General features: G+C 38.0%; 1 protein-coding gene, 1 long non-coding RNA gene and 1 pseudogene across 2 annotated transcripts in view; 1 reads left to right on the top strand and 2 right to left on the bottom strand.

Annotated features, from left to right (window-relative positions):
• LOC147822312 (uncharacterized) overlaps positions 1 to 22162 on the bottom strand; it is a 117210-nt gene that overhangs the window by 33425 nt on the left and 61623 nt on the right. The window lies entirely within an intron of this gene.
• LOC101703112 (gamma-adducin pseudogene) lies at positions 4756 to 7112 on the bottom strand (annotated as a pseudogene).
• On the top strand, positions 15487 to 19104 carry Or4e1 (olfactory receptor family 4 subfamily E member 1). The gene has a single exon (XM_087197281.1). It carries the CDS (start codon positions 15514 to 15516, stop codon positions 16510 to 16512), a length of 999 nt encoding a protein of 332 aa, XP_087053407.1. The 5' UTR covers positions 15487 to 15513; the 3' UTR covers positions 16513 to 19104.

The raw sequence follows: 22162 nt of genomic DNA, 5'->3' as shown, positions 1-22162 counted from the left end.
AGAAATAGCAAATAAACATGTGAAAAAAATGTTTAATATCACTGGTCATTTGCCAGGGATTCAGCTCAGTGGTTCCGCCGCCTGCCTCTCAAGCGCAAGGTCCCAATTCCGAGACCCAGTACCAAGAAAAGAAAAAAAAAAAATCACTGGTCATTTGAGAGATGCAAATTAAAAACAATGCTGAGATTCTACCTCACCCCAGAAAGAATGGCTGCTATCATGAAGTCAACCAATAACAAATGCTGGTGGGGCTGTGGGGATAGAGGAACCCTGCTCCACTACTGGTGGGAGTTGTAGACTGGTGCAACCACTGTGGAAATCAGTATGGAGATACCTCAAAAAAGTAGGGCTAGAGATCCCATTCAATCCAGCTATTCCCCTGCTGGGTATCTTCCCCAAAGAATTAAAAGGATCATACCACAGTGATATATGTGCACAGTTTGTAATAGATAAAATTTGGAAGCAGCCCAGTTGTCCCTCAACTAGAGACTGAATAAAGAAAATGTGGGTTTTTTATAAAATGGAGTACTACTCAGCCATGAAGAATGAGAAATTAGAGACATTTATAGCTAAATGGATGCACATTGCGGCAATACTCTTAAGTGAAATAAACAGGACACACAGGCATAAATACCAAATAGTTTCTCTAGTGTGAGAAACTGAAAGTGCAAATAAGGACTAAAACGTATAATAGATTATGTGAAATAGGAAGAAAAGTGGCAAAGGGGAAGGGAAGTTGGAGGAGTAGGGGGAAGGAAAGAAGGGAAAGGAATAAATATGAGAAAAGGAAAATATTGAAACAAAGTCTTTGTAAATAGGGAGGGATGGAGGGGTTAAAGGGAGGTCAGGGGAAGGGGGAAAAAATAAGAACCAAGAGTGATTATGTAAAGGTGCAAATTTCCAATGATGAATGTCATTATATTGTATACCTAAAATGTACCAATAAAATTAATTTTAAAAAGAAAAAATAAGTGTAAATGAACCCACCCATGCAGTTGTGTCTTTTCAATTGCTTAGGTGCACGCCCAAAATGGGCATAACATTAGACCAGTAATAATGAACCTTTTAGAGAAAGAGGGCCAAAACTGCAACTGAAAACTCACTTCTTTATCACAAAGTACCAATACTGCCCCTATGTGTGGTGCTATCCAATGCTCAGCTGCCAGGGCAATGCTCTGGTGATTTGGCTTCCATGCTGACAGAGAGGGCTCTGTGTACCCACTGTGCCATGGGTTCACCACCACTGCATTCTATTTAATGAGGATTGGAGTTTGCCTGGAAAAATCTTCAATTGAGGGACAGACTAACACATGAGTAGAAGACATATGCAAAAAAATTATTATAATTGTAAGCTTTGGAACCTAGATTGGACGGATCATCACTATAATCACTGGAGGATGATAGGAGGATGTATTGGAGTTTCTGGTGACTTTGAATAATTGTGGGAGGGTGAATCCTAGAAGAATGAGCATAAAATAGATCAGAAAATAGAATACTTGAAACTGAGAATACTGACAGGTTGTTCTTACTGGTAATGACAAGGTCTGGGGTATGACAGTGACAGTGGCTAAGGTGGAGTGGAGGGCAAATTACCGGAGATGTCAAAGAACTGAGATCAGAGTACTGGATAGCATCTATGTGGATAATTACGAATGCCAAAATCTTCAAGGAAAAAGGAGGAGTGGGGGCTGGTGACTTAGCTCAGTGTTTCCGGCGCCTGCCACGCAAGCATAAGGTCCTGAGTTCAATCCCCAGTACCAAAAAAAAAAAGGAGGAGTGGCTGAGAAGACAATTGAAAGTAAAGCAAGAAAGGGTCAGTTATGGGAGGACTAGTCTGACGGAATTTTCTGCAAAAGATAGGGATTTTTATGGAGGAAAGAGAAATTATCTGAGCCAGAAATCATTGAAAGAGAGGTCCGGGAGGAGAGGACATCTACCAAAATTTGAAACCTATCATTAAAAAAAAACCTGGACTGTTTAACAGGAGTACAGAAGATGATTACTTAGAGAAAGAATGCAAATGTAACATGCAGACAAAAGTTGAGATAATAGGGGATTCTACTTGCAAAAGGCAAGCCAGAGTACATGATGGAGAGTTTGTAGAGTCTGGGAAGAATAGAGCTCTACTAGGGGAAGGAGAGAAGAATCTACAGGCGTGAACTGAAGGTTCAAAATGTAAAGACTAAATTGAACAGGCATATAGGACTGAGTTGGATTAAACTAGTTTGGTCTGTTCTGAGAGAGCAGAGGGTAAGCGATGATATCAAAGTGTAGCTTCCTCTTGGGGTCTGAGTTTTGCAATTTGTTGGGAAAATTATAATGATGGTCACACTGGGAGTGTGCAAGATCTGTTGATTCTTTCCTTCTGCTGTGAGGATGTAGTCTTGAACAGAAAGTCATATCACACTGCCTTTACTAATATCATCCCAAAAATTTTTAGAGATTTCCTTAAATTCTTTTGGGGGCTAGGGGCTAAGTTAGAGCTTTGCTCAGCATGTACAAGGTCTTGGGTTTGAACCCAATACTGAGAAGAAGAGAAAGCAAGGAGGAAGGAGTGAAAGAGAAAGAAGTCACCAAAATTGAAGATTGTCAAAAATTTCTCTTCTACAGCAATGAAAAATTTCTATATAATTAACAAGCAACTCCTTCAAGCATGTATCTCCCATAGAAGGTGGGGTTAGCCAATCCTTCAGATTTTTTTTTACTTAAAATACTGTTTATTTGTGATTTAACATTAATTAGCATAACATATAAGAGCAATGTCAGATAACATTTATACATTTTCCACAGGACACAGAAGTTCATTGGCTCATTCATTACGTTAAAGCAAGTAAATAGAGGCATTAGCAAAAGGTACGATAGTTTTGGGTTACTTTAAAAAATATTTATGCACATTGCATCATTTAGATATATTTTTTAAGTTATGGAAAGGTATAGTTCACAGGTCACTGTTTCTACATACATCATAATACAACATAAATGATGTTGAACATAAAATAACCCTCAAATACACAGTCAAGCAATTGAAAGTTTCCACTAAGATGAAAACACTGATTCCAGTAGTTAGCGAGATCGAGAGTGACGTCCCAGGCTCCATGTCAGCTCTGCAGCACACACACGGCAGAACCCGCCCAGAACACACCGCAAGTCGCAGAACTTCTTGCATGCTAACTCACCCCTCAAAACACTTTGGATTATTTTTACCCACTGACCATTTGGGATCTTTGATTTTACATCGATTTGTGACATCACTTGTGAGAAAGGGGAAAACTCTATTAGGTCTAGGTTTAAATTGGTATTTATATTAGAAAATTAACTAAAAAGATTTTTAAAATTGTAAAAATCAAGCAGTGGTAGTTTTCTTAGGGATTAGACCTACTGATTTCTTCTCGTGCTCCCCTCTAAAGATAAGCAACTTAGAAGGATTGACCCTTTTAAAACTGAAATATCAACCAAGATACTGATTTTGGGACAGGAACAGGACTTCAGAAACTTGGGACATGTTTTCAATAAGTCATGCTATATATCTTGTCACAAATAGAAGATATTATCAAACAAGAATTCTTCTTTTCCACATCCCATCTTTTGTTCCCTTAGTTTTTCACTTTCTTTTTCATTCTTTTCCTTCTCATTTGGTTACCTTATGGGATTTTCTTCATTTACTAGCAGTACTAAGAGAAAAATGCATTATAAAGGTCAAATATGAATCTAGATATACCTTTTATATGGCCCTAACCCCCCTTTGATACCAAGTCCCTGGATTCTTGACTTATATTTAAGTATACTTCAGTACCAAGCAGTCTCAAATGTGCCCTACTGTTAAATGATTGGCTAATATGCATATGACACTTTAATACTGAATGGTATACAAACATCTCAACATATAAAAATTGTTTTTGTCAGAGTTAAACTAAATAACCTATGTTATATGTACAAAATCCCCTTTGTTGTAAAATAGGCATTCTAAACTAACAAAAAAAGAAGTTTTCAAAAATTATAGTTTATTAAAATGACCTTTTCTTTGGCAAATGAAGTTACTTCAGGTGAGAAAATTTTATACTGAGTAAAACTCCAAACAAATCTTTTCTTAAAACTTTTTTTAAAAATTATGTGCCAGTGTATACTAATGGTATAGATTTTTATCTTAGAAGCTTTTAAAGGATTCCATTAATGCCCACTGAAACAATGGGGACCCAAAAGATATAGTCAATAATCATAATTTAAAAATCATAATCTTGGGCTGGGTATTTAGCTTAGTGGTTCCACTGCCTGCTTCACAAGCATAAGGTCCCAAGTTCGATCCCCAGTACCAAAAAAAAAAAAAAAAAAGGAAAAATCATAATCTGATTATTAACTGTAGAAGGTGTGGAGAAATAAATATTCTCACTTCTTCCTTGGCAATTTTTTTCCAACAGTTATTATGAAGAAGTCCTGAAGCAATTCAGATACATTTGTGGTGAACTATAATAATACTTCATGAGAGCAGAGCTAATTAAAACTAGCAACTGTTTAAAACTTCAAAGCCATGTTTGGACATATAAAAAGAGATGAGGCCGGGGATTTAGCTCAGCGGTTTCGCCACCTGCTGCACAAGTGCAAGGACCCGAGTTTGATCCCCAGTACCAAAAAAAAACAAAAACAAGAGATGAATTTCAAAGTTTTTTTCATAATATTTTTCTTTTTTTTTTTTAATTTTTTTTTGGTACATTTTAGGTATACAATATAATGACATTCACCATTGGAAATTTGCACCTTTGCATAATCCCTCTTGGTTCTTATTTTTCCCCCTTCCTGGAAACAAGAAAATGGAAACAAAGCCTTTGTAAATAGAGAGGGATGGAGGGGTTGAAGGGAGGGCATAATATTTTTCTTTTAGTAAAACCTCTTCCAGTTCTTAAAGTCCAGTTTGCTACATACCCTCAATCTGATCTACCACTGTATATTAATGATCAACTTAAATGTGGTATTAAATGTGCAATGTCACATTGTAGTAATTATAAAAAGACTTTAGTTAGGCTTCAACTTTCTCTTTTTTCTTGTTCTTTTTCAGAAAAGAAGGAGTGCGGAATTTCTTCTTTTTCTTAGATGATGATTTTGAAGGTGAACCATCTCAGGTGACAGGACTTCTTCAATTTTTTCTGGAGACTTGATGGTAATCTCGATGTTTTCTATGGTCGTACTTGTAATTAATCTACTCACTCGATTAGCAAGCTTATCTTCAACATCGTGCATATCATCCTTGCCATTTACTACCATGACAGGCACTTCCATAGAGATGAAGCTCTTGGAAAATATCTCATGGTTTTCTTCTAATATTTCAGGGACATTGTGCGGTGACTGAGTTTGAGACTGAATTTGTGAAACAGATGAAGCATCATCTGAGAGTAGTTCCTGCTCAGCATCTTCTAGGCCTTGTTGTTTCCATTCAATTGTCTTCTTATATTCTTCAAGTTCTCCTTCCGTGAGATGACTGAATAGGTTAGGAGGAGCTGGTGGGCCAAGGTCATCATCTTCAAATTGAATCATAGACAGAGGTTTATCCACAACAGTTCCATCAAGCAACTGAGATTGTGGTCCTGCTGTTTTCAAGTCATATCAGTTTTGCTCTCAAATCTTGTTTCTTTTTTCTAGACCCTCATTTGGGTTTGTGTTTAGAGGAACAAACTGATTGGGATCTTCATTTTTGATAGGTGTTCCACTACTAACTTTAGAAGAATCCTCTGCTTTCATCCATGTAATTTTGGTCCTGGGGCTGGTCTCCTCACTGCGAGACCCCTCAGGCACGTTCACTTTCATGTAGGTATTGGGTGAGGTCAGCCATCTTGTTTTCTCACGCTGCTGTCTCTGTGCCATGTACTTGAGAGAGTGGCACTGTGTCGTCTTCAAAGGAAAAAGCAGCCACAGTTGCTGGGATTTCCACATCACTCTTGTGTCGAGGCTTCTCTGGAATGAGAGGATCCCTGTAAGCATAGCCTGTTCTATACCCCAAATTATCCAGAGTCCTCATCACCCTTCAAATTCAACTTCTCTGACCTTCCATTTCTGCTGGGAACCCATGTTTACCCCTCCTCCTCCAGCTGCTGCTATAGTGTGAGTGAAAGCTTTATACTTCTGAAGATCCAGGACTGATTGTCTACTCCACCTGACCTTGCTAATGCCCGAACTTGAATCTCACAGGCTATCTGCACATAAAAATATAATGAAAAGCCTCTTCAACTGTTTCTCCAAATGCTATCACTCCATGATTCCTGAGTACCAGCACCCTACAACTTGGCCCCAGAACTTTCTGCTGTTGAATTCTCTCTTCCTGTTCATCAAGTGATCCCTGGTAGTCATAATAGGCAATGTCTCCCAGGATAAGGGACTCTTGAGAAATTGAAAGGATCCCATACTTCATGGACGACACAGCTGCTATAGCCAAGTGTGTGGATATGTATCACACACTTAACATCAGGACGTGTTGAACAGATTGCATCATGGGGACTGAATCCTGTACGGTCAGTTTTCAAATTAGTACTTCCCTGGTCAACCGCTTCTCCTATTATATTGACTTTTACCAAATTGGAAGCTGTGGCTTCAGAAAGATAGGCCTCTGGGAATTATTATGATGTGGTCTTGCTCCTTACTTATTCTTAATGAGATGTATGTATTTGCCAGGTGAGCCCATCCAAATAAATCTGCAAGTCTCTACAGGCTGGCAAGTTTACAGTGAGTAAGTTTTTCTCCTTTCACATATGAGGATGTATCTGTACCCAGAAGGTCATTAATAGGTGTGACCATGCCAAGACTGAGTGGAGGTGAAGAAAAGCCCAAGAAAGAATTGGTCACGATGTAATCTGCAAACTGCTGTAATGCTAGTAATCCAGTTGGGTTGTGGCCTTTCTTCATCTGTTCTTGAATGAGGCATTCCAGGTCTTCCCAAAAGGCAGGACTCTGCAGAATCTGAGTAACTCGCTTCCTCTGCTCTATCATATTGAAGTCTTGTGGTAGGTAGATCAGGAGACAAGTTTCTCTCCCGAATGTATTCTGGATCATTTTCATTAATTCGGTCAAAATATCTCTCTAGGAGGAGGAGGAGTAGTGATCACTTCTTGGCTGGTATCCGTACTCATGTTTCAGGGCCGTGTATTCCCCTTGTCCTCTGGCTGCGAGGTCTGCTTTGTCCCCCACCCCCCACCCCCCGCTCTCCCTCCAGCCGCCGGCCCAGGCAGCCGTGAGCTTGGGGTCCGCCGCAGCTGCCTCTTAAGCGCTGCTCAGTCCAGAGGGCAATCCTTTAGATCTTGAAGCTATTGTATTATCACTCTATGAAGTGCAGTATTCAAGTGAAGCAATAAAATAAATACTGAATTTAGCACCAAAAGGATGAGATTAAGCTCTGATACAGGTATTTACCTGATATATAAACTCTGTAAAAATCACTTCACACAAGTCCAATTTTTCTACAGTGCTCTTTTATCTCATAGGAGTGATGTGACAATCAAATAAAATGAAGAGTGCAAAAGAGTTTTGTAAGTTCTTGAGTACTATGCAAGTGTAAACCATTATTTTCATTTACTCTGTGGAAGAAATGGAAAGTCAGAGTTTTGGAACAGGCAGACTTCCAGGCAGGAAAGCTTGAGACACCTAAGTCCTAGTCTGTGTACAGTCAGAGAGAAGTAAGAGGTAAGAATAAAGTACAAAAACTTTAATAAAAGGAGATCAAGTATTAATTTCTCAACCTTGCATTTTATCAGTGACAATGGTAATAGTAATTGCCGTACAATCACTTGAATATCATTTTCTTGTTGCTCTTGGTATATCATGACTATAATAAAGTATCTCAATTCCAAAAGTACAGAGAATTAATATAGCCATCCCACTCCTAATTGCCTGATTTCCAAGGCAATTACAGTGACAATGCAAGTCCCACATTGGCCAGGTAGCAAAAGTTAGGGAAGATCCAAGTTTTTTAATGCAGCCAAGCCTGGCCTCTGATCAAAGATGATACAAGTAACTGGGGAAAAGAAACCAAAGACACAAAGCTGTAGGAATATACATTTTCTGTAATTTCTGGCCATATTTCTTTAATTACCATCTTCTCTTCTACACACTGTGGCATGAAGAGTTGTCTAGAAGGCTTATTTCTAGTTCCATAACCTTTATTTAAGTTACCCTACTATTCCACAAAACTATTCCCTCTGGAAATTTAAATTCAGGTAATAATGAGCTCACTCCAGTAAAAATGGCTATTTGAATCAAATCAAAAAGGCTATAAGAAAAGATTAATTCTGGAGCTGGAGGCATAGCTCATTGATAAAGCACATGATTGGCATTCAAGAGGCCCCATGTCTGATCCTCAGAAAGGGGGGGTTATAAGGATTAAAGATTAAAAGTGCTGTCAAGAATGTAGAGAAAAGGGAACTTTTGTACAATGTTGGTATAAATGTAAATTAGTACAACCATTATGGAAAACAGCATGGAGGATCCTCAAAAAATATAAAATAAAATTTCCATAAGATCCAGCAATTTCACTACTGTGTATCCAAAGGAAATGAAATCAGTATGTCAAAGAGACATCTACATTCCCAGGTTCATTGCTGCATTGTTCATGATGACCAAGAAATATGATGCCCCTAACTATCCAACCAATGAATGGATAAAAAATGGGGGCAGGGTTATATATGCACAAGGGTATACTATTCAGCCATCTAAAAAGAATGAAGTCCTGTCATTCACTACAACATGGATGGAACTGGAGAGCATTATGCTAAGTGAAATAAGTCAGGCACCACAAGACAAGTACTTCATGATCTCTCCCAAATGTAGACTATTTTGTAAAGTTGATCTCTCATAAATTGAGAGTTGAATGGTGGTTACCAGAGGTGGGGAAGAGTAGGAAATAAAAAGGGAAAGGGAGAGGTTGATCGATGGGTACTATATTGTAGTCAGGTAAGAGAAGAAACTCCATTGTGCTGTTTCACAGTAAGGTGGCTATAGATAACCATAAAGAAGAAAACATTTTGAATGTTTTCATCATAAAGAAATGATACATACTTGGGAGGTAGACATGTTTGTTCTGACTTAAACTTTATACAATGTATGCATGCATCAAAACATCATGGCACCCTATTATATGCACAATTTTATGTTTTATGTACCCACTAAAATAAATTTAAATTTTTAAGAATCAAAATATAATCTTTATCTCTTCCATTTGAATTCTTCCTTCACTAATTTAAACCACCACTGTCTTAGCTATTTTTCTCATCACTGACACAAAATACCTGACACTCAAAGTTAAAGGAAGAAAAGTTTACTATAGCTCAGTTTGTAGAGGTTTCAGTCTGTAGTTAGCTGGCTCCAAGGCAGGGTGGCATGGCAGATAGGCATCACAAAGGAGAAACAGTTCATGGTGGGCAGAAGGCAGCAAAGCAGCAAAGTAACCAAGCAGTAACATGCTTATATTCTATCCAGGCTACACACACTTAGGGCAGTAGCACTCTCACCCAGGGAGGGCCTTCCCATAATCCACACCCAGAACTATGCCAAACTCATCAGAGGACTAATTTAGTAATCACACATCCTTGAACCCAGCATCACATACTTAACCCCAGCATCACACACTCTAGATCTAGCCATCTATGAAAAGCCACACCTATGACCCCGTGAGGCTTTAGGGGAACATCTAGACATAAGCCATAAAAATCACCCTATATATCTAAACAGGAAAAGTAAAAGGAGAATTTGGGTAAGAAATTCTAAGTTCACTACTACATAAAACAACAAATAAACTGGGCATGGTGACACATGTCTTTAATCTCAGCACTCAAGAAGGCTGAGATAGGTGGATAATCATGAGTTTGAGCCCACCCTGGCCTACATAGTGAGTCCAAGACCAGCCTGAACTATACAGTGAGACTCTGTCTCAAAAAAACAAAAAAAATACCTCCCTGAAAAAGCAAACAATTAAAGCAAAAAATGTTGGCTGGTTGTGGCCAGGAAGTTATTTCTTGTTTTGCTTTGCTTTGGTTTTTAGCTTGAATTGCATATTACATAATTATAATATATGTAACACACTAAGTGCCATATGTTTTTTTAAAAACTTCAAGAGTTCTAAAAGAATTCACCAATTTCATTGGTGAGAGAATTGAGGACTAGAGACATTAAGTAATTTCTTCAATTCACACATCTAGGACTTTGGAATTTGCACCCAGACAATTTGGCTCCAGAGTCAAAGCATTTAACCTATGAGAGAGCTAACTAAATTCTCGCCTCCTTGGCCCTTCTCTCATCTCTGTATTTTTATACGTGTTAAATAAGAAAACACAAAAATTAATCTCCCAATACATTAGCATTTAGTAGGCAACCACTCAATAGTAGTTCAATTATAATTACATTAGAAATGTGCCCTAAAAGTTTAGATGTTTAAATCCTGCTTTTTCATCAAATTCTCTTAGTGACATTTGCAAAGTCTCCACAGAATTAACTTTTTCTGACTAGCAGCTAGGGCAAGCTGACATCATTGCTTATAAATTCAGATGAACACCCCCCTATATAACTAACTCAAAACACAGCCTATATCCCAGCTGTCAGTGCCACTGCTTTCTTCCCTGCAGGTCTCCCTCAGTACTGAAAGTGGAATATTCCATTGGAAATGAACAGTGCGACACTTGCACCTAAAGAGTGTGCTGCAAAGGAAACAAGAAGCTTTGGCCACACTGTTAGGTCAATTTTTGTTTTAGAAGTACCCTGATTAAGCAAGATGCCCTGCAGAAGTGATGGACTGGCTTTTATCCCTTCTATTTATCACTACAATCTGAAAAAGTGCAAATAACATTCCTATGCTGCTTTCTTCTCTGAGATTCCTCCTCAGTATCGAAGCTAACTAAAGTTAGCACATCTTCAGTTAACTGGAAACCTAGGTACTAGAAAAATCTTACAGCAGAATTACGTTTTGATATATTGAAAAAAATATAATAATCACAAAGATGTGATTTTTGCAAAAATCTTGAATAGTACCACTCATCAGAAAGTATTACCAAGTACATCTTCTGTGGCTTATCTCCAAAACTGAACAAGGCCCAGAGGAATCTCCAGGGTTCTCACCTTTCTTATGCAAAAAAAAAAAAAACCAAAGGTAAATGACACTATTTGACTTGTCCAACTTCAAACTTCAGCAACTAGAAGATATTGAAACTATAGGGCTGACAATCCAGTTACCTCTGGCATTACTGAGAGCATCAGAAAGCATTTGGTGAGTTTTTTAAATATTTTAGCTTTATTCTGGTTTTGATAATAATCACCCTTCCTCCATCTTCTTAAAATATATGCAATTTGTGCACCATATTTTTGACATAAACTAATACCAAATTTCTAACTGTAAATAAGGACTAAATGTATAATAGGTAATGTGAAATAGGAAGAAAAGGGGCAAAGGGGAAGGAAGTGGGAGGGCTAGGGGAAAGGATAGAAGGGAATGGGATTAATATGAGAAAATGGAAAAATAGGAAGAAAATCTTTGTAAATAGGAAGGACTGGAGGGGTTGAAGGGAGGGCTGGACAAGGGTGAAAAATAAGAACCAAGAGAGACTATGTAAAGGTGCAAATTTCCAATGATGAATGTCATTATATTGTATATCTAAAATGTACCAATGATTAGAATGAATAATCGATAATGAAAAATAGGAAGAAAAGGTCCAAAGGGGTAGGGGTAGGGGTATTGGGAGGGGCAGGGGAAAGGAAAGAAGGGACAGGAAAAATGATGAGAAATGGAAAAAATGGAAATAAAGTCTTTGTAAATAGGGAAGGGTGGAGGGGGTGAAGGGAGGGCTAGGAATGGGGGAAAAATAAGAACCAAGATGCATTATGTAAAGGTACAATTCCCAATGAGAAATGTAATTGTGTTGTATACTTACAATGTACCAATAAAAGAATTTAATACAAAAAAAAATTTCTGCTGCAGTTGGTTCTAGCTCCATATTCAAAATATTTTTCCCATGGCTTTATAGAAATTGGAAAAATGCTTGTGGGGAGTTAGTTAAAAATGTATATCCATATCCTATGAGGAAGAAACAGAAGTCTTCATTTCAGAGCGAGTTCTCAGCCTGCACACCCTTTCTTCTTTGTGCAGTTAAAATTTTTCATACTGATCTTAAAATAAACCTGGCCTCCATTCTTGGTCAGTTCTTCAACTTTCAATTTCACAGGCATGAAAACAGATGTAAATTATTACGTACTTAGAGCAGATTTTTTTTTTTTGAGCCAAAGCTTTTAGTGAATGTTCTAAGAAATTTTTCTAAATTATAAGATTAATTCTCATTTGTAGTAAAATGGATGCACCTTGAGACTATAATGTTAAGTGAAATAAGTCCAACACAAGTTTTAATTTTGTATGGTTTCTCTTATATGAGAAACCCAAAGTATAAATAAATTAAAGACCAAAATAAAAGATAGATAATCGGAAACAGGGAGCAAGATCTTTTGCAAAAAGGAAGGGGACCAGGAGATGGAGGGAGGAGGGAGGATGGGAAGAAGAAGCAGGAAAAGATTAAGATGTGTTGTGTACGTGTACCTCCCCATGATGACTGTAATCATTACGTACTGCAAATCTGTGCTAATAAGAGAATTAAAATAGCTACATTTATTAAGATGTTAATATTAAGCAAGGCATTAGCCTCATTAAATTTTTAATTTTTAATTCAATTTTAATCCTCCTGCCCTCAAAATATCTTCGTCACAATCCACTTTGCGGGCCAGGGATTTAGCTCAGTGGCACTGTGCCTACCTTGCAAGCACAAGGTCCTGAATTCGATCCCAGGTACCAAAACAACAACAACAAAAAAAAAAAAAAAAAACAGCCCACTTTGCTACCATTTGACACAATTGTCAGCCTTTCCTCTTATATAAACAAAACCAGCCATTATCTGCAGAAGACTAGACTTATGGAGGTATAGGAAATATTTGAGAAGAAAAAGAGATGAGAGCAGAAGACAAGCTTTCCATACACTTTTATTACATCTTTTTTTATTAGTGCATATTGGTTATACAGATTAATGGGTTTTGTTTTGGCAGATTTGTATGTGCACATAACATACTTTGATCATTTGCTCCCAGCTTTGACCTGCCCTTCCCTGTTAGTTTCTTGGTGGAGTTCAATGTGTATATTATGTTTTGATATTATCCATTCACCCATTACTTCTCCTTACACTGCTCTCACCCTCTCCCTTATTCCCTTCCTCTTGTCTAATAACAGGCTCCCTTCTACTTTCCTGTCACCTGTTTTAGATTCCACACATTAGTAAGAACAAGCAATATTTGTCTGCGTCTGGCCTATTTTGCTCAACACGATGATCTCTAGATCTACACTCTTTTTTTACAAGCTGTCCTGTGGGGAGTTGGCTTGATAAAGCACCACTGTTGATCCATGATTAGCACAGAATGATGAGGCCCAAAAAGCCAAGGAAAGCAGCTTCCTTGGGTGGGCCACTCTAAAAAGCTGTGTACCAAGGAAGAGGCAGAAGAGAACAAGCCAGAAAAAAAGAGGCTCCCACAGATCACACCCCAGCCTGGCTCAGCACACCTTGGAGAGGAAGAGGGAGGTTGCTGAGGCACACTCTGCTGAGCTGTCCACTTGTGCTGATCACCACAAAAATTCAGATGAGAGTGGAGTAGAGTCAATGAAGCCTGGCTGAGGGATCAGGAGACCTGAGCTGCCGATCCTGCTATGACTCCAGTTCTCCAGTTCTGTGTAACCTTGAGCCAGTTTGCCTTGCCTCTCTGTGCCTTATTTTCTCTATTTGTAAAATTCCGTAATCCGCTCGAGCCTTTGTAAGGACTAAAATCCTGTGAGTCTATATAATGCATACAGTTGGTATAAAAAAGAATAGTGACATTTGAGCCATAGATAGGATAATCCTAAAGAAAAGCAAATAACTTCTTTTGATTTACTTGTGGACCAGTAAGTCAGGTATCAGAACAGGAATTTGGAATGTGCTGGAGATAATCTGTTCAAGACAGTGATGTTGTTGGGCCTGGACTTGGCCTTCAGTAAAAAAAAATGAGCAAGGCTGGGGTCGGGGATTTAGCTCAGTGGTTCCACAGTCTGCCTCACAAGCACAAGGTTCCAAGTTCAATCCCCAGTACCAAAAAAAAGAAAGAAAGAAAAAGAAAAATCAGCAAGGCTGACTTCAGATGAGAACCAAAGGACAGATGTGACTCCTTTCCCTCTCTCCAGACTTCTTGAGGTTTCCAGGGCTTTATCCAGTCTCCTCTAGAGAACTGTTCAAAAATATCACAGCCACATTGCCAGTTGTGTAACAGTTTGGTGAAAAGCTGTTGCCCTCTGCAAGCTAGTTCATCTCGTGAAAATTACAGTCTCAGGATACCATGACAAAACAACAGGGGAGCAAAAAGTTTACCTTAATGAAAAGTGCAGTCAACTGGACAATAAAGAAAATCATGTCCAAAGTCCAGATTTGTGGGTCCTTAGACAAATTAATTATTCAGAGTAAGGAGAACCTTGGGCTGGGGATTTAGCTCAATGGTGCTGCTCCTGGCTCCCAAGCACAAGGTCCTGAGTTTGATCCCGGGTACCAAAAACAAAACAAAACAACAACAACAAAAATAAAAGCAGAGAGTAAGGAGAACCTTAATGTATTCTGTAAAAATCTATATCCTAAATTTAAGCATACAAAGGGGAAGAAATTTGTTTGGTGACTTCCTCTTTTTTTATTAATTTTATTGGTACATTTTGGGTATACAATATAATGACATTCATCATTGGAAATTTGTACTTTTATGTAATCTATCTTGGTTCTTATTTTTCCCCCTTCCCCCACCCCCTTTCAACCCCTCTATCCCTCCCTATTTACAAAGACTTTGTTTCCATTTTTCCATTTCCTTGTATTAATTGCATTCCCTTCTTTCCTTTCTCCTACCCCTTCCACTTCCCCTTCCCCTTTGCCCCTTTTCTTTCTATTTCACATTATCTATTATACCTTTTAGTCCTTATTTACACTTTCAGTTACTCACATCAGAGAAACTATCCAGTATTTGCACTTGTGTCCTATTTATTTCACTAAAGAGTATCGCCTCAGTGTGCATCCATTTAGCTATAAATGTCTCTAATTTCTCATTCTTTATGGCTGAGTAGTACTCCATTTTATTAAAAAAACCACATCTTCTTTATCCAGTCTCCAGTTGATGGACAATTGGGCTGTTCCCTCTCCTTCTTCAAGATAGTTTTATATCTCTTAGTGAATCAAGATTTTCTATTACATTATTCTAAAGTGTATGTTTAGCAGCTGCTGTGCATCCAGCATAATTTAAAATGCTGAATGGAAATTTTTAAAAGAAACACAAGGGGTTTGGCTCAGTGTCATAGCACTTACCTGGCATGCAAGAGACCATGGGTTCAATCCCCAGAACCAAAAAACAAGGAAGGAAGGAAGGAAGGAAGGAAGGAAGGAAGGAAGGAAGGAAGGGGGGGGGGAGGGAGGGAGGGAGGGAGGGAAACTATTTGAACACATATTCTAGATGGTATACTGGGTTTTTTTAATTCTTGGCAGATGTGTCCAACAAAAAAGAATGGAAAAGGCTTTCCTACTCAATCAAACTTCTGTAGTAACATATTTTCAACTTAGTGGTTTATCTGTAAATCAGAAGGTACAGATGGCTGTGTTTTCCATGTTCCTCATCTTTTACGTCCTGACACTGATTGGAAACATCCTCATTGTCATAACTATCATCTATGACCACCGGCTCCATACTCCCATGTATTTCTTCCTCAGTAATCTGTCCTTCATTGATGTCTGCCACTCCACTGTCACTGTCCCCAAGATGCTGAGAGACACCTGGTCGGCAGAGAAGCTCATCTCCTTTGATGCCTGTGTGACCCAGATGTTCTTCCTGCACCTCTTTGCCTGCACAGAGATCTTCCTTCTCACTGTCATGGCCTATGATCGGTATGTGGCCATCTGTAAGCCCCTGCAGTACATGACAGTGATGAACTGGAAGGTATGTATGCTGCTGGCTGTGGCCCTCTGGACAGGGGGAACCATCCACTCCATAGCCCTGACCTCCCTCACCATCAACCTCCCCTACTGTGGTCCTTATGCAATTGACAACTTCTTCTGTGATGTACCTCAGGTGATCAAACTGGCCTGCACTGACACCAACATCATTGAGATCCTCATTGTCTCCAACAGTGGACTTATCTCTGTGGTCTGTTTTGTGGTCCTTGTCTTTTCCTATGCAGTCATCCTGGTGAATCTGAGGCAGCAGATCTCCGAGGGCAGGCGAAAGGCCCTGTCCACTTGTGCAGCCCACCTCACCGTGGTCACACTCTTCCTGGGACACTGCATCTTCATCTATTCCCGTCCATCCACTAGCCTCCCAGAGGACAAGGTGGTGTCTGTGTTTTTCACTGCTGTCACCCCTCTGCTGAACCCCATCATCTATACCCTTCGGAATGAAGACATGAAAAATGCCTTGAACAAGTTAATGGGGAGGGAAGAGAAGAAAGACAGAAATTAAAAATTCTGGACTGTTAGGATGCTTACTGCTCCAAACCAAAGAAATGCCTGGCAAAGATTGAGTTGTAGACCATATTTATGACTATGTGAAACATAAAATTATCCTCTGACTTAATATCTAACAATCACAGGAATAGCTATGGTTACAAATACCTTTCATGTGCTGCAAATTGTTCTAGGGTTCAAGCATTTACTTAATTCTTACAAAAATCCTGGAAGGTTGGTATTATATTTACTTATATATGAGAAAACTGAAGTGATGAGAGAAAATAGAATGCCTATGTCATCCATCTTCAAAATGAAGACAAGATTTAAGGGGACTAATGATGTAGCCCAGTGGTAGAGCTTGTGCTTACCATGCTCAATGGCTTGGGTTTGATCCCCAGCATTGTTAAACAAAAAAATAGGAAATGAATGATCCCAAGCATATCAACCAAGCCAAAGCTATTTTCCTTACATCACACTGCCTCTTCCTGCTTTTCTGCTAGGGTGACGACCAAGGTCAAAACAACCCTTCCAATTCCTAGACATCATTCACTCAGATGTTTGCCTAAACAGAAACAGCTGAGCAAACACTGGTGAATCAGACAGTGTGCGTTTGTATGCGGCTTTGGTGGCTGAGGAAGACTTTGAACCTTTAAAGTTATTAATACTATCAAGTGTCCTGCAAAATCTTCCATTATAGCAATGAAACGGAGATGTTTTATTATTCATTAATTTAACAAATATTTACTGAGCACCTAATTTGTACTAGATATCAACGTTATAGCTACAAATAGAACATACATGTAATCCCTCCTTCATTGAGCTTAGAGCCTAGTGAAAATAGAAAACAAAAATATGAATAAAATTTAATTATAGATACAATAAGTACTGTTTAAAAAAAATAGAGCAGGTGCTATTAGAGCATGGAAAAGACTGTCTTTAGATTGAGTGGCCAACAAAAGACTCTCTGAGGAAGTTACATTTAAGCTGATATGTGAACGATGAAAAGGAGCCAGCCATGAGAAGAGAGGTGATGAATATTGCAAGCCATGGAAATGGCAGACACCAAGATCTATGTTGGGAAAGACCATACCTTGTTCCAACAAGTGAAAAATCAGGGTGCTTATTTCTTCTACTCTAAGGCAGAGAGAAAAAGAGTGATATTGGAGAAATAACAAAACATCCTACCATGTTTTCATAAGGTGTGTAGAATCTTTTCCAGTATAATGGGTACCATAATGATGTAATTAAAGAAATGGTGATATATGATTTATCACCCAATATTGCTCTAAGAGCTGGGAGAAAATAAAACATGGTCTATAACCCAATGCCTAGAATTCAGTTGAGTTTAACAGTAGCAGAATAGTGCATCCTGAGTGGACTGGGAATATGTAAAGGATATTCTAGGCAATTCTGTCTCATACATGTATTTACAAAAGAGTGTGGCATATTGGGAATCACCTGTTCATTCTCACTCCATCAGCGAGAACATCACCCTGAAATTCACCTGGGATTTCCTAAGCCATCAGGGAAGATGTAATCAATAAATCTCTAGGCCAAAAACTCATTTCTATACTTTTGTGATATTTTTGTCAGAAAACATTTTGGGAGAGAAATTCAAGTCACACAAAGCCATTTCCATTATACAGACACCTGGTTATGAAGGTATCCTGGAGTGTTCTGCAGGTAGCACAAGTTAACTTCCAACAGACAAATCTAATAATTAAGAGAGTAGTCTTCTTCTGGGCTGGGGATTTAGCTCAGTGGTGCCACGCCTGCCTCACAAGCACAAGGTCCTGAGTTCGATCCCCAGTATGGGGTCAGGGGGTAGTCTTTTTCTTAAAGATCATCCTCTAGAGAGTGTAAAAGTATTCATTTGTACTGGTTGGTGGAATATCTGAGACAAATTTGGGAATTATAAGATTTGCATAAAATAAATGCTCCTTTATTATAGGCAACAGAAGACAATAGGGAGATGTAACTTTCCAAGGAGTCCAAATAGAAGCACTTTGTGCAGAAATCAGCCACAGAGGAAAGGTACAACATGACAGAAGAGATAATTCTAGCAGTTGTTAGAGTGAAAGTTGAAAAAATTGTGGCAGAAAGATGTCATGTTTGCTTACTGTTTTCAAAGCGAGCAAAATTTCTAATACTAACCATTTTCAATCTCATTACCTCCACACCTCTCTGGGAAGATAAAACAAAACATTCTCCAGTTCTCAGAATGTATTTTAGACTCTAGACAAAATTAAAAATGTGTTTTGTTCTCCGCCTCCCTTGAAAGCACAATGTCCTGAGTTTGATCCCTGGTACCAAAAAAAAAAGTGTTTTGTTAATCACTGAATAAAGAGTAAAGAATAAAATGAAAATATCTTGACTCTTGGTTCTGTGGTTGGCTTTTTAAAAGGGAGAGAATCATTATTTATCAATATAAAAGTTTGTTCAGCAACTTTTTATTTAGTAATTGAATTCATCAGGCTACAACCATCTTGTATGAAATAGAGTAACTGATATGCCAAACAAATAAACAAAACACTGGGAATTTATTTCAGCATGAAAGATATTAATGGGTATGAATATCTGTCTGTGTATAAGTGCATTTTTTGGTGGGGTACCAGGGATCAAACTTGAGACCTTGCACTTGCGAGGCAGGCATGGTGCCTCTTGAGTACATCCCCAGCCCAACTAAATCCCTGGCCCTACAAGTCCAGCATGTAAGGCATAAAGAGGTTTCTCTTCTAAGTTTTACTGTATGTATACTAGTGATACCTGGGCCTTATTTCATAGAGATATATAAAACTATTATTTTACTTGAGTTTATATGAGAATTACAAGGGGTTGACAATATTCTACAGTTGTTTGTCAATTTGCAAGTATTAATTTTTTATGAGCTTCTCTTGGTTTATTTAATAGATTAGTTTGATTCTTTGTCCTTTTGAGTACTTTCTGTCATTTCAATTATTTTTTTATTAATTTTATTGGTATATTTTAGGTATACAAGATAAACGACATTCATCACTGGGAATTTACACCTTTAAGTAATCTATCTTGGTTCTTATTTTTTCCCCTATTCCCCTGCCTTCCCTTCAACCCCTCCACCCCTCCCTATTTACAAAGAAAGATTTTGTTTCCATTTTTTCCTATTTTCTAATATTAATTCCTTTCCCTCCTTTCCTTTTCCCTACTCCTCCCACTTTCCCTTCCTCTTTATCCCTTCATTTCAATTATCTATGAGCTCTCAATTAGAGTTGGGTCAATTGTTCTGTATTGTGCATTCCTTCTACTAAACACTGTTCTGGAGGACCCAGTCAGTACAAGACAAGAAAAAGAAATCAATGTCATAAAGATTTGAAAGGACAAAGTAAAACTATCTTTATTTACAGATGACATCATTATGAAGCTAGAAAACTCTAAAAAAGTTTATAGAAGCATTGAGGGTGTAACTCAATGGTAGGGTGCTTGCCAAGCATGTGCAAGGCTCTGGGTTCTATTGCCAACACTGCAAAAACAGGGTAGGGGAAAAGTTTGTTTTGTTTTGTTTTGTTTTTTGGTACCGGGTATCGAACTCAGGTCCTTGCACTTGAGCAGCAGGCAGCAAAACCACTGAGCTAAATCCTCGGCCCGGTGGGGGGAAACATTTTAAAAATCTAACAAATATATGAATGAATTTAACAATGTCATAGGAATAAAGATAATGTATATAAATACATTGTATTTCTGTATACTGCCAATAGCATCAAAAAGCATAAAATGCTTAGGAACAAATTTAATGAAATATGTCTGATGACAAATGAAAATGACTCATACTGCTGAAAGAAATTAAAGAATCCCTAAATAAAGGATATACAAACACTCATGGATAGGAAGATTGAATATTGTTAAGATAATCTCTCTCAAATTGATCTATAGATTCAATGAAATCCCAATCTAAATTCTACTATTCTCCTTTATAGAAATAGACAGACTTTTTCTAAAATGTATATCAAAATGCAAAGTACTTGAAATAGCAAAACAGTTTTGAAAGAAACATGATGGTTCTTAGCATATGATTTCAAGACCACTATACAGCTAAAATAACTAAGACAATGTGCTAGAGGCATAAGTTTATGTGTCAGAAAAAGGGGTCAAAAATAAATTCACACTTGAAGGGTCAATTATTTTCAACAAAAGTGTTAAGGTAATTCAACAGGGAAAGGTGGAGGATGTACAAAAATTGAAAACTGAATCTCAACCTTTATTTCATGCCATATACAAAAAAAAGTGAAAAGACTGGTGAGTTCATTCTCCAGCACCAAAAAAGTAAATATAAAGAAACCTCATTTCATTTACACTACTAGTTTTTCTTAGTTCATTAAAAACAAAGTTTTGTATTGATGGAGAAATAAGATACTTTCATGTCAAAGAGCACCTTAGGAAATTCATGAATACCAAACCAGCACTCCAAAGAATTTTACACAATATCCTAGGAACAGACATTGAAGATCACAACCCCAGGAAGCAAAGCAGAATGAAGCCATCTGGCATGACAAGAAATTAAATGTAAAGGGAGAGAACCCAACAAAAAGAAAAAGTCATGGCAATGACAAGTCTATACGTTTCAGTTATAACCATCAATGTTAATGGTCTCAATTCACCAATCAAAAGAAATACACTGGCAGAATGGGTCAAGAAGCAAAATCCAACAATATACTGCATACAAGAAACACACTTCATTCAAAAGGAAACTCATAGACTGAAAGTTAAAGGGTGGAAAATAATACTCCATGCGACGGGAACCCAAAAAAAGCAGGAGTAGCTATCCTCTTTGCAGATCAAGTAGATTTCAAACCAACACTGATTAAGACAGTCAAAGAAGGACACTACACCCTTGTAAAGGGAAGAATCCAAGAGGAAGAGATGATAGTCATAAATATCTATGCACCAAACACTAGTGCACCCAACTATATAAAACAAATACTAACGGACATGAAAAGTCATATATGCACTAATACAATTGTAGTGGGGGACCTCAACACCCCACTGTCACAAATAGATAGATCAACTAGACTAAAAATAAGTAATGAAATACTAGAACTCAATCGAACTCTTGAACAAATGAACTTAACAGATGTTTACAGAGTCTTCCACCCCACAAAATCAGAATACACATTCTTCTCAGCTGCACATGGGTCATTCTCCAAAATAGACCACATACTCACACACAGAACATGTTTAAGTAAGTGCAAAGGAATTGAAGTTATCCCTTGTATATTATCAGACCATAGTGCCATGAAATTGGAGATCCATAGCAAAAGAAACTCAAAAAATTTCATAAACACGTGGAAATTGAACAACACACTTCTGAATAACCAATGGGTCACAGAGGAAATTAAAGAAGAAATCAGACACTTCCTTCAATTAAATGACAATGACAATACAACATACTGGAATCTATGGGACACAATGAAAACAGTCTTACGAGGGAAATTCATAGCAGTGAATACGCATATTAGGAAAACAGAAAGAGCCCAATTAAACAACCTGATGCTGAACCTCAAGCTTCTAGGAAAAGAAGAGCAGGACAACCCCAAAGCTCATACAAGGGAGGAAATTATAAAGGTCAGAGGAGAAATCAATGCAATGGAGACTAAGAGAATGATACAAAAAATCAATGAAGCCAAGAGTTG

The sequence above is a fragment of the Heterocephalus glaber genome, unplaced genomic scaffold (assembly GCF_053883595.1).
Source record: "Heterocephalus glaber isolate CG9 unplaced genomic scaffold, H.glaber_assembly_v1.0 deba00001662, whole genome shotgun sequence".
Lineage (NCBI taxonomy): Eukaryota > Metazoa > Chordata > Mammalia > Rodentia > Bathyergidae > Heterocephalus > Heterocephalus glaber.
Note: the sequence above shows the minus strand (reverse complement) of the source record. Positions and strands in the feature narration are given on the sequence as shown.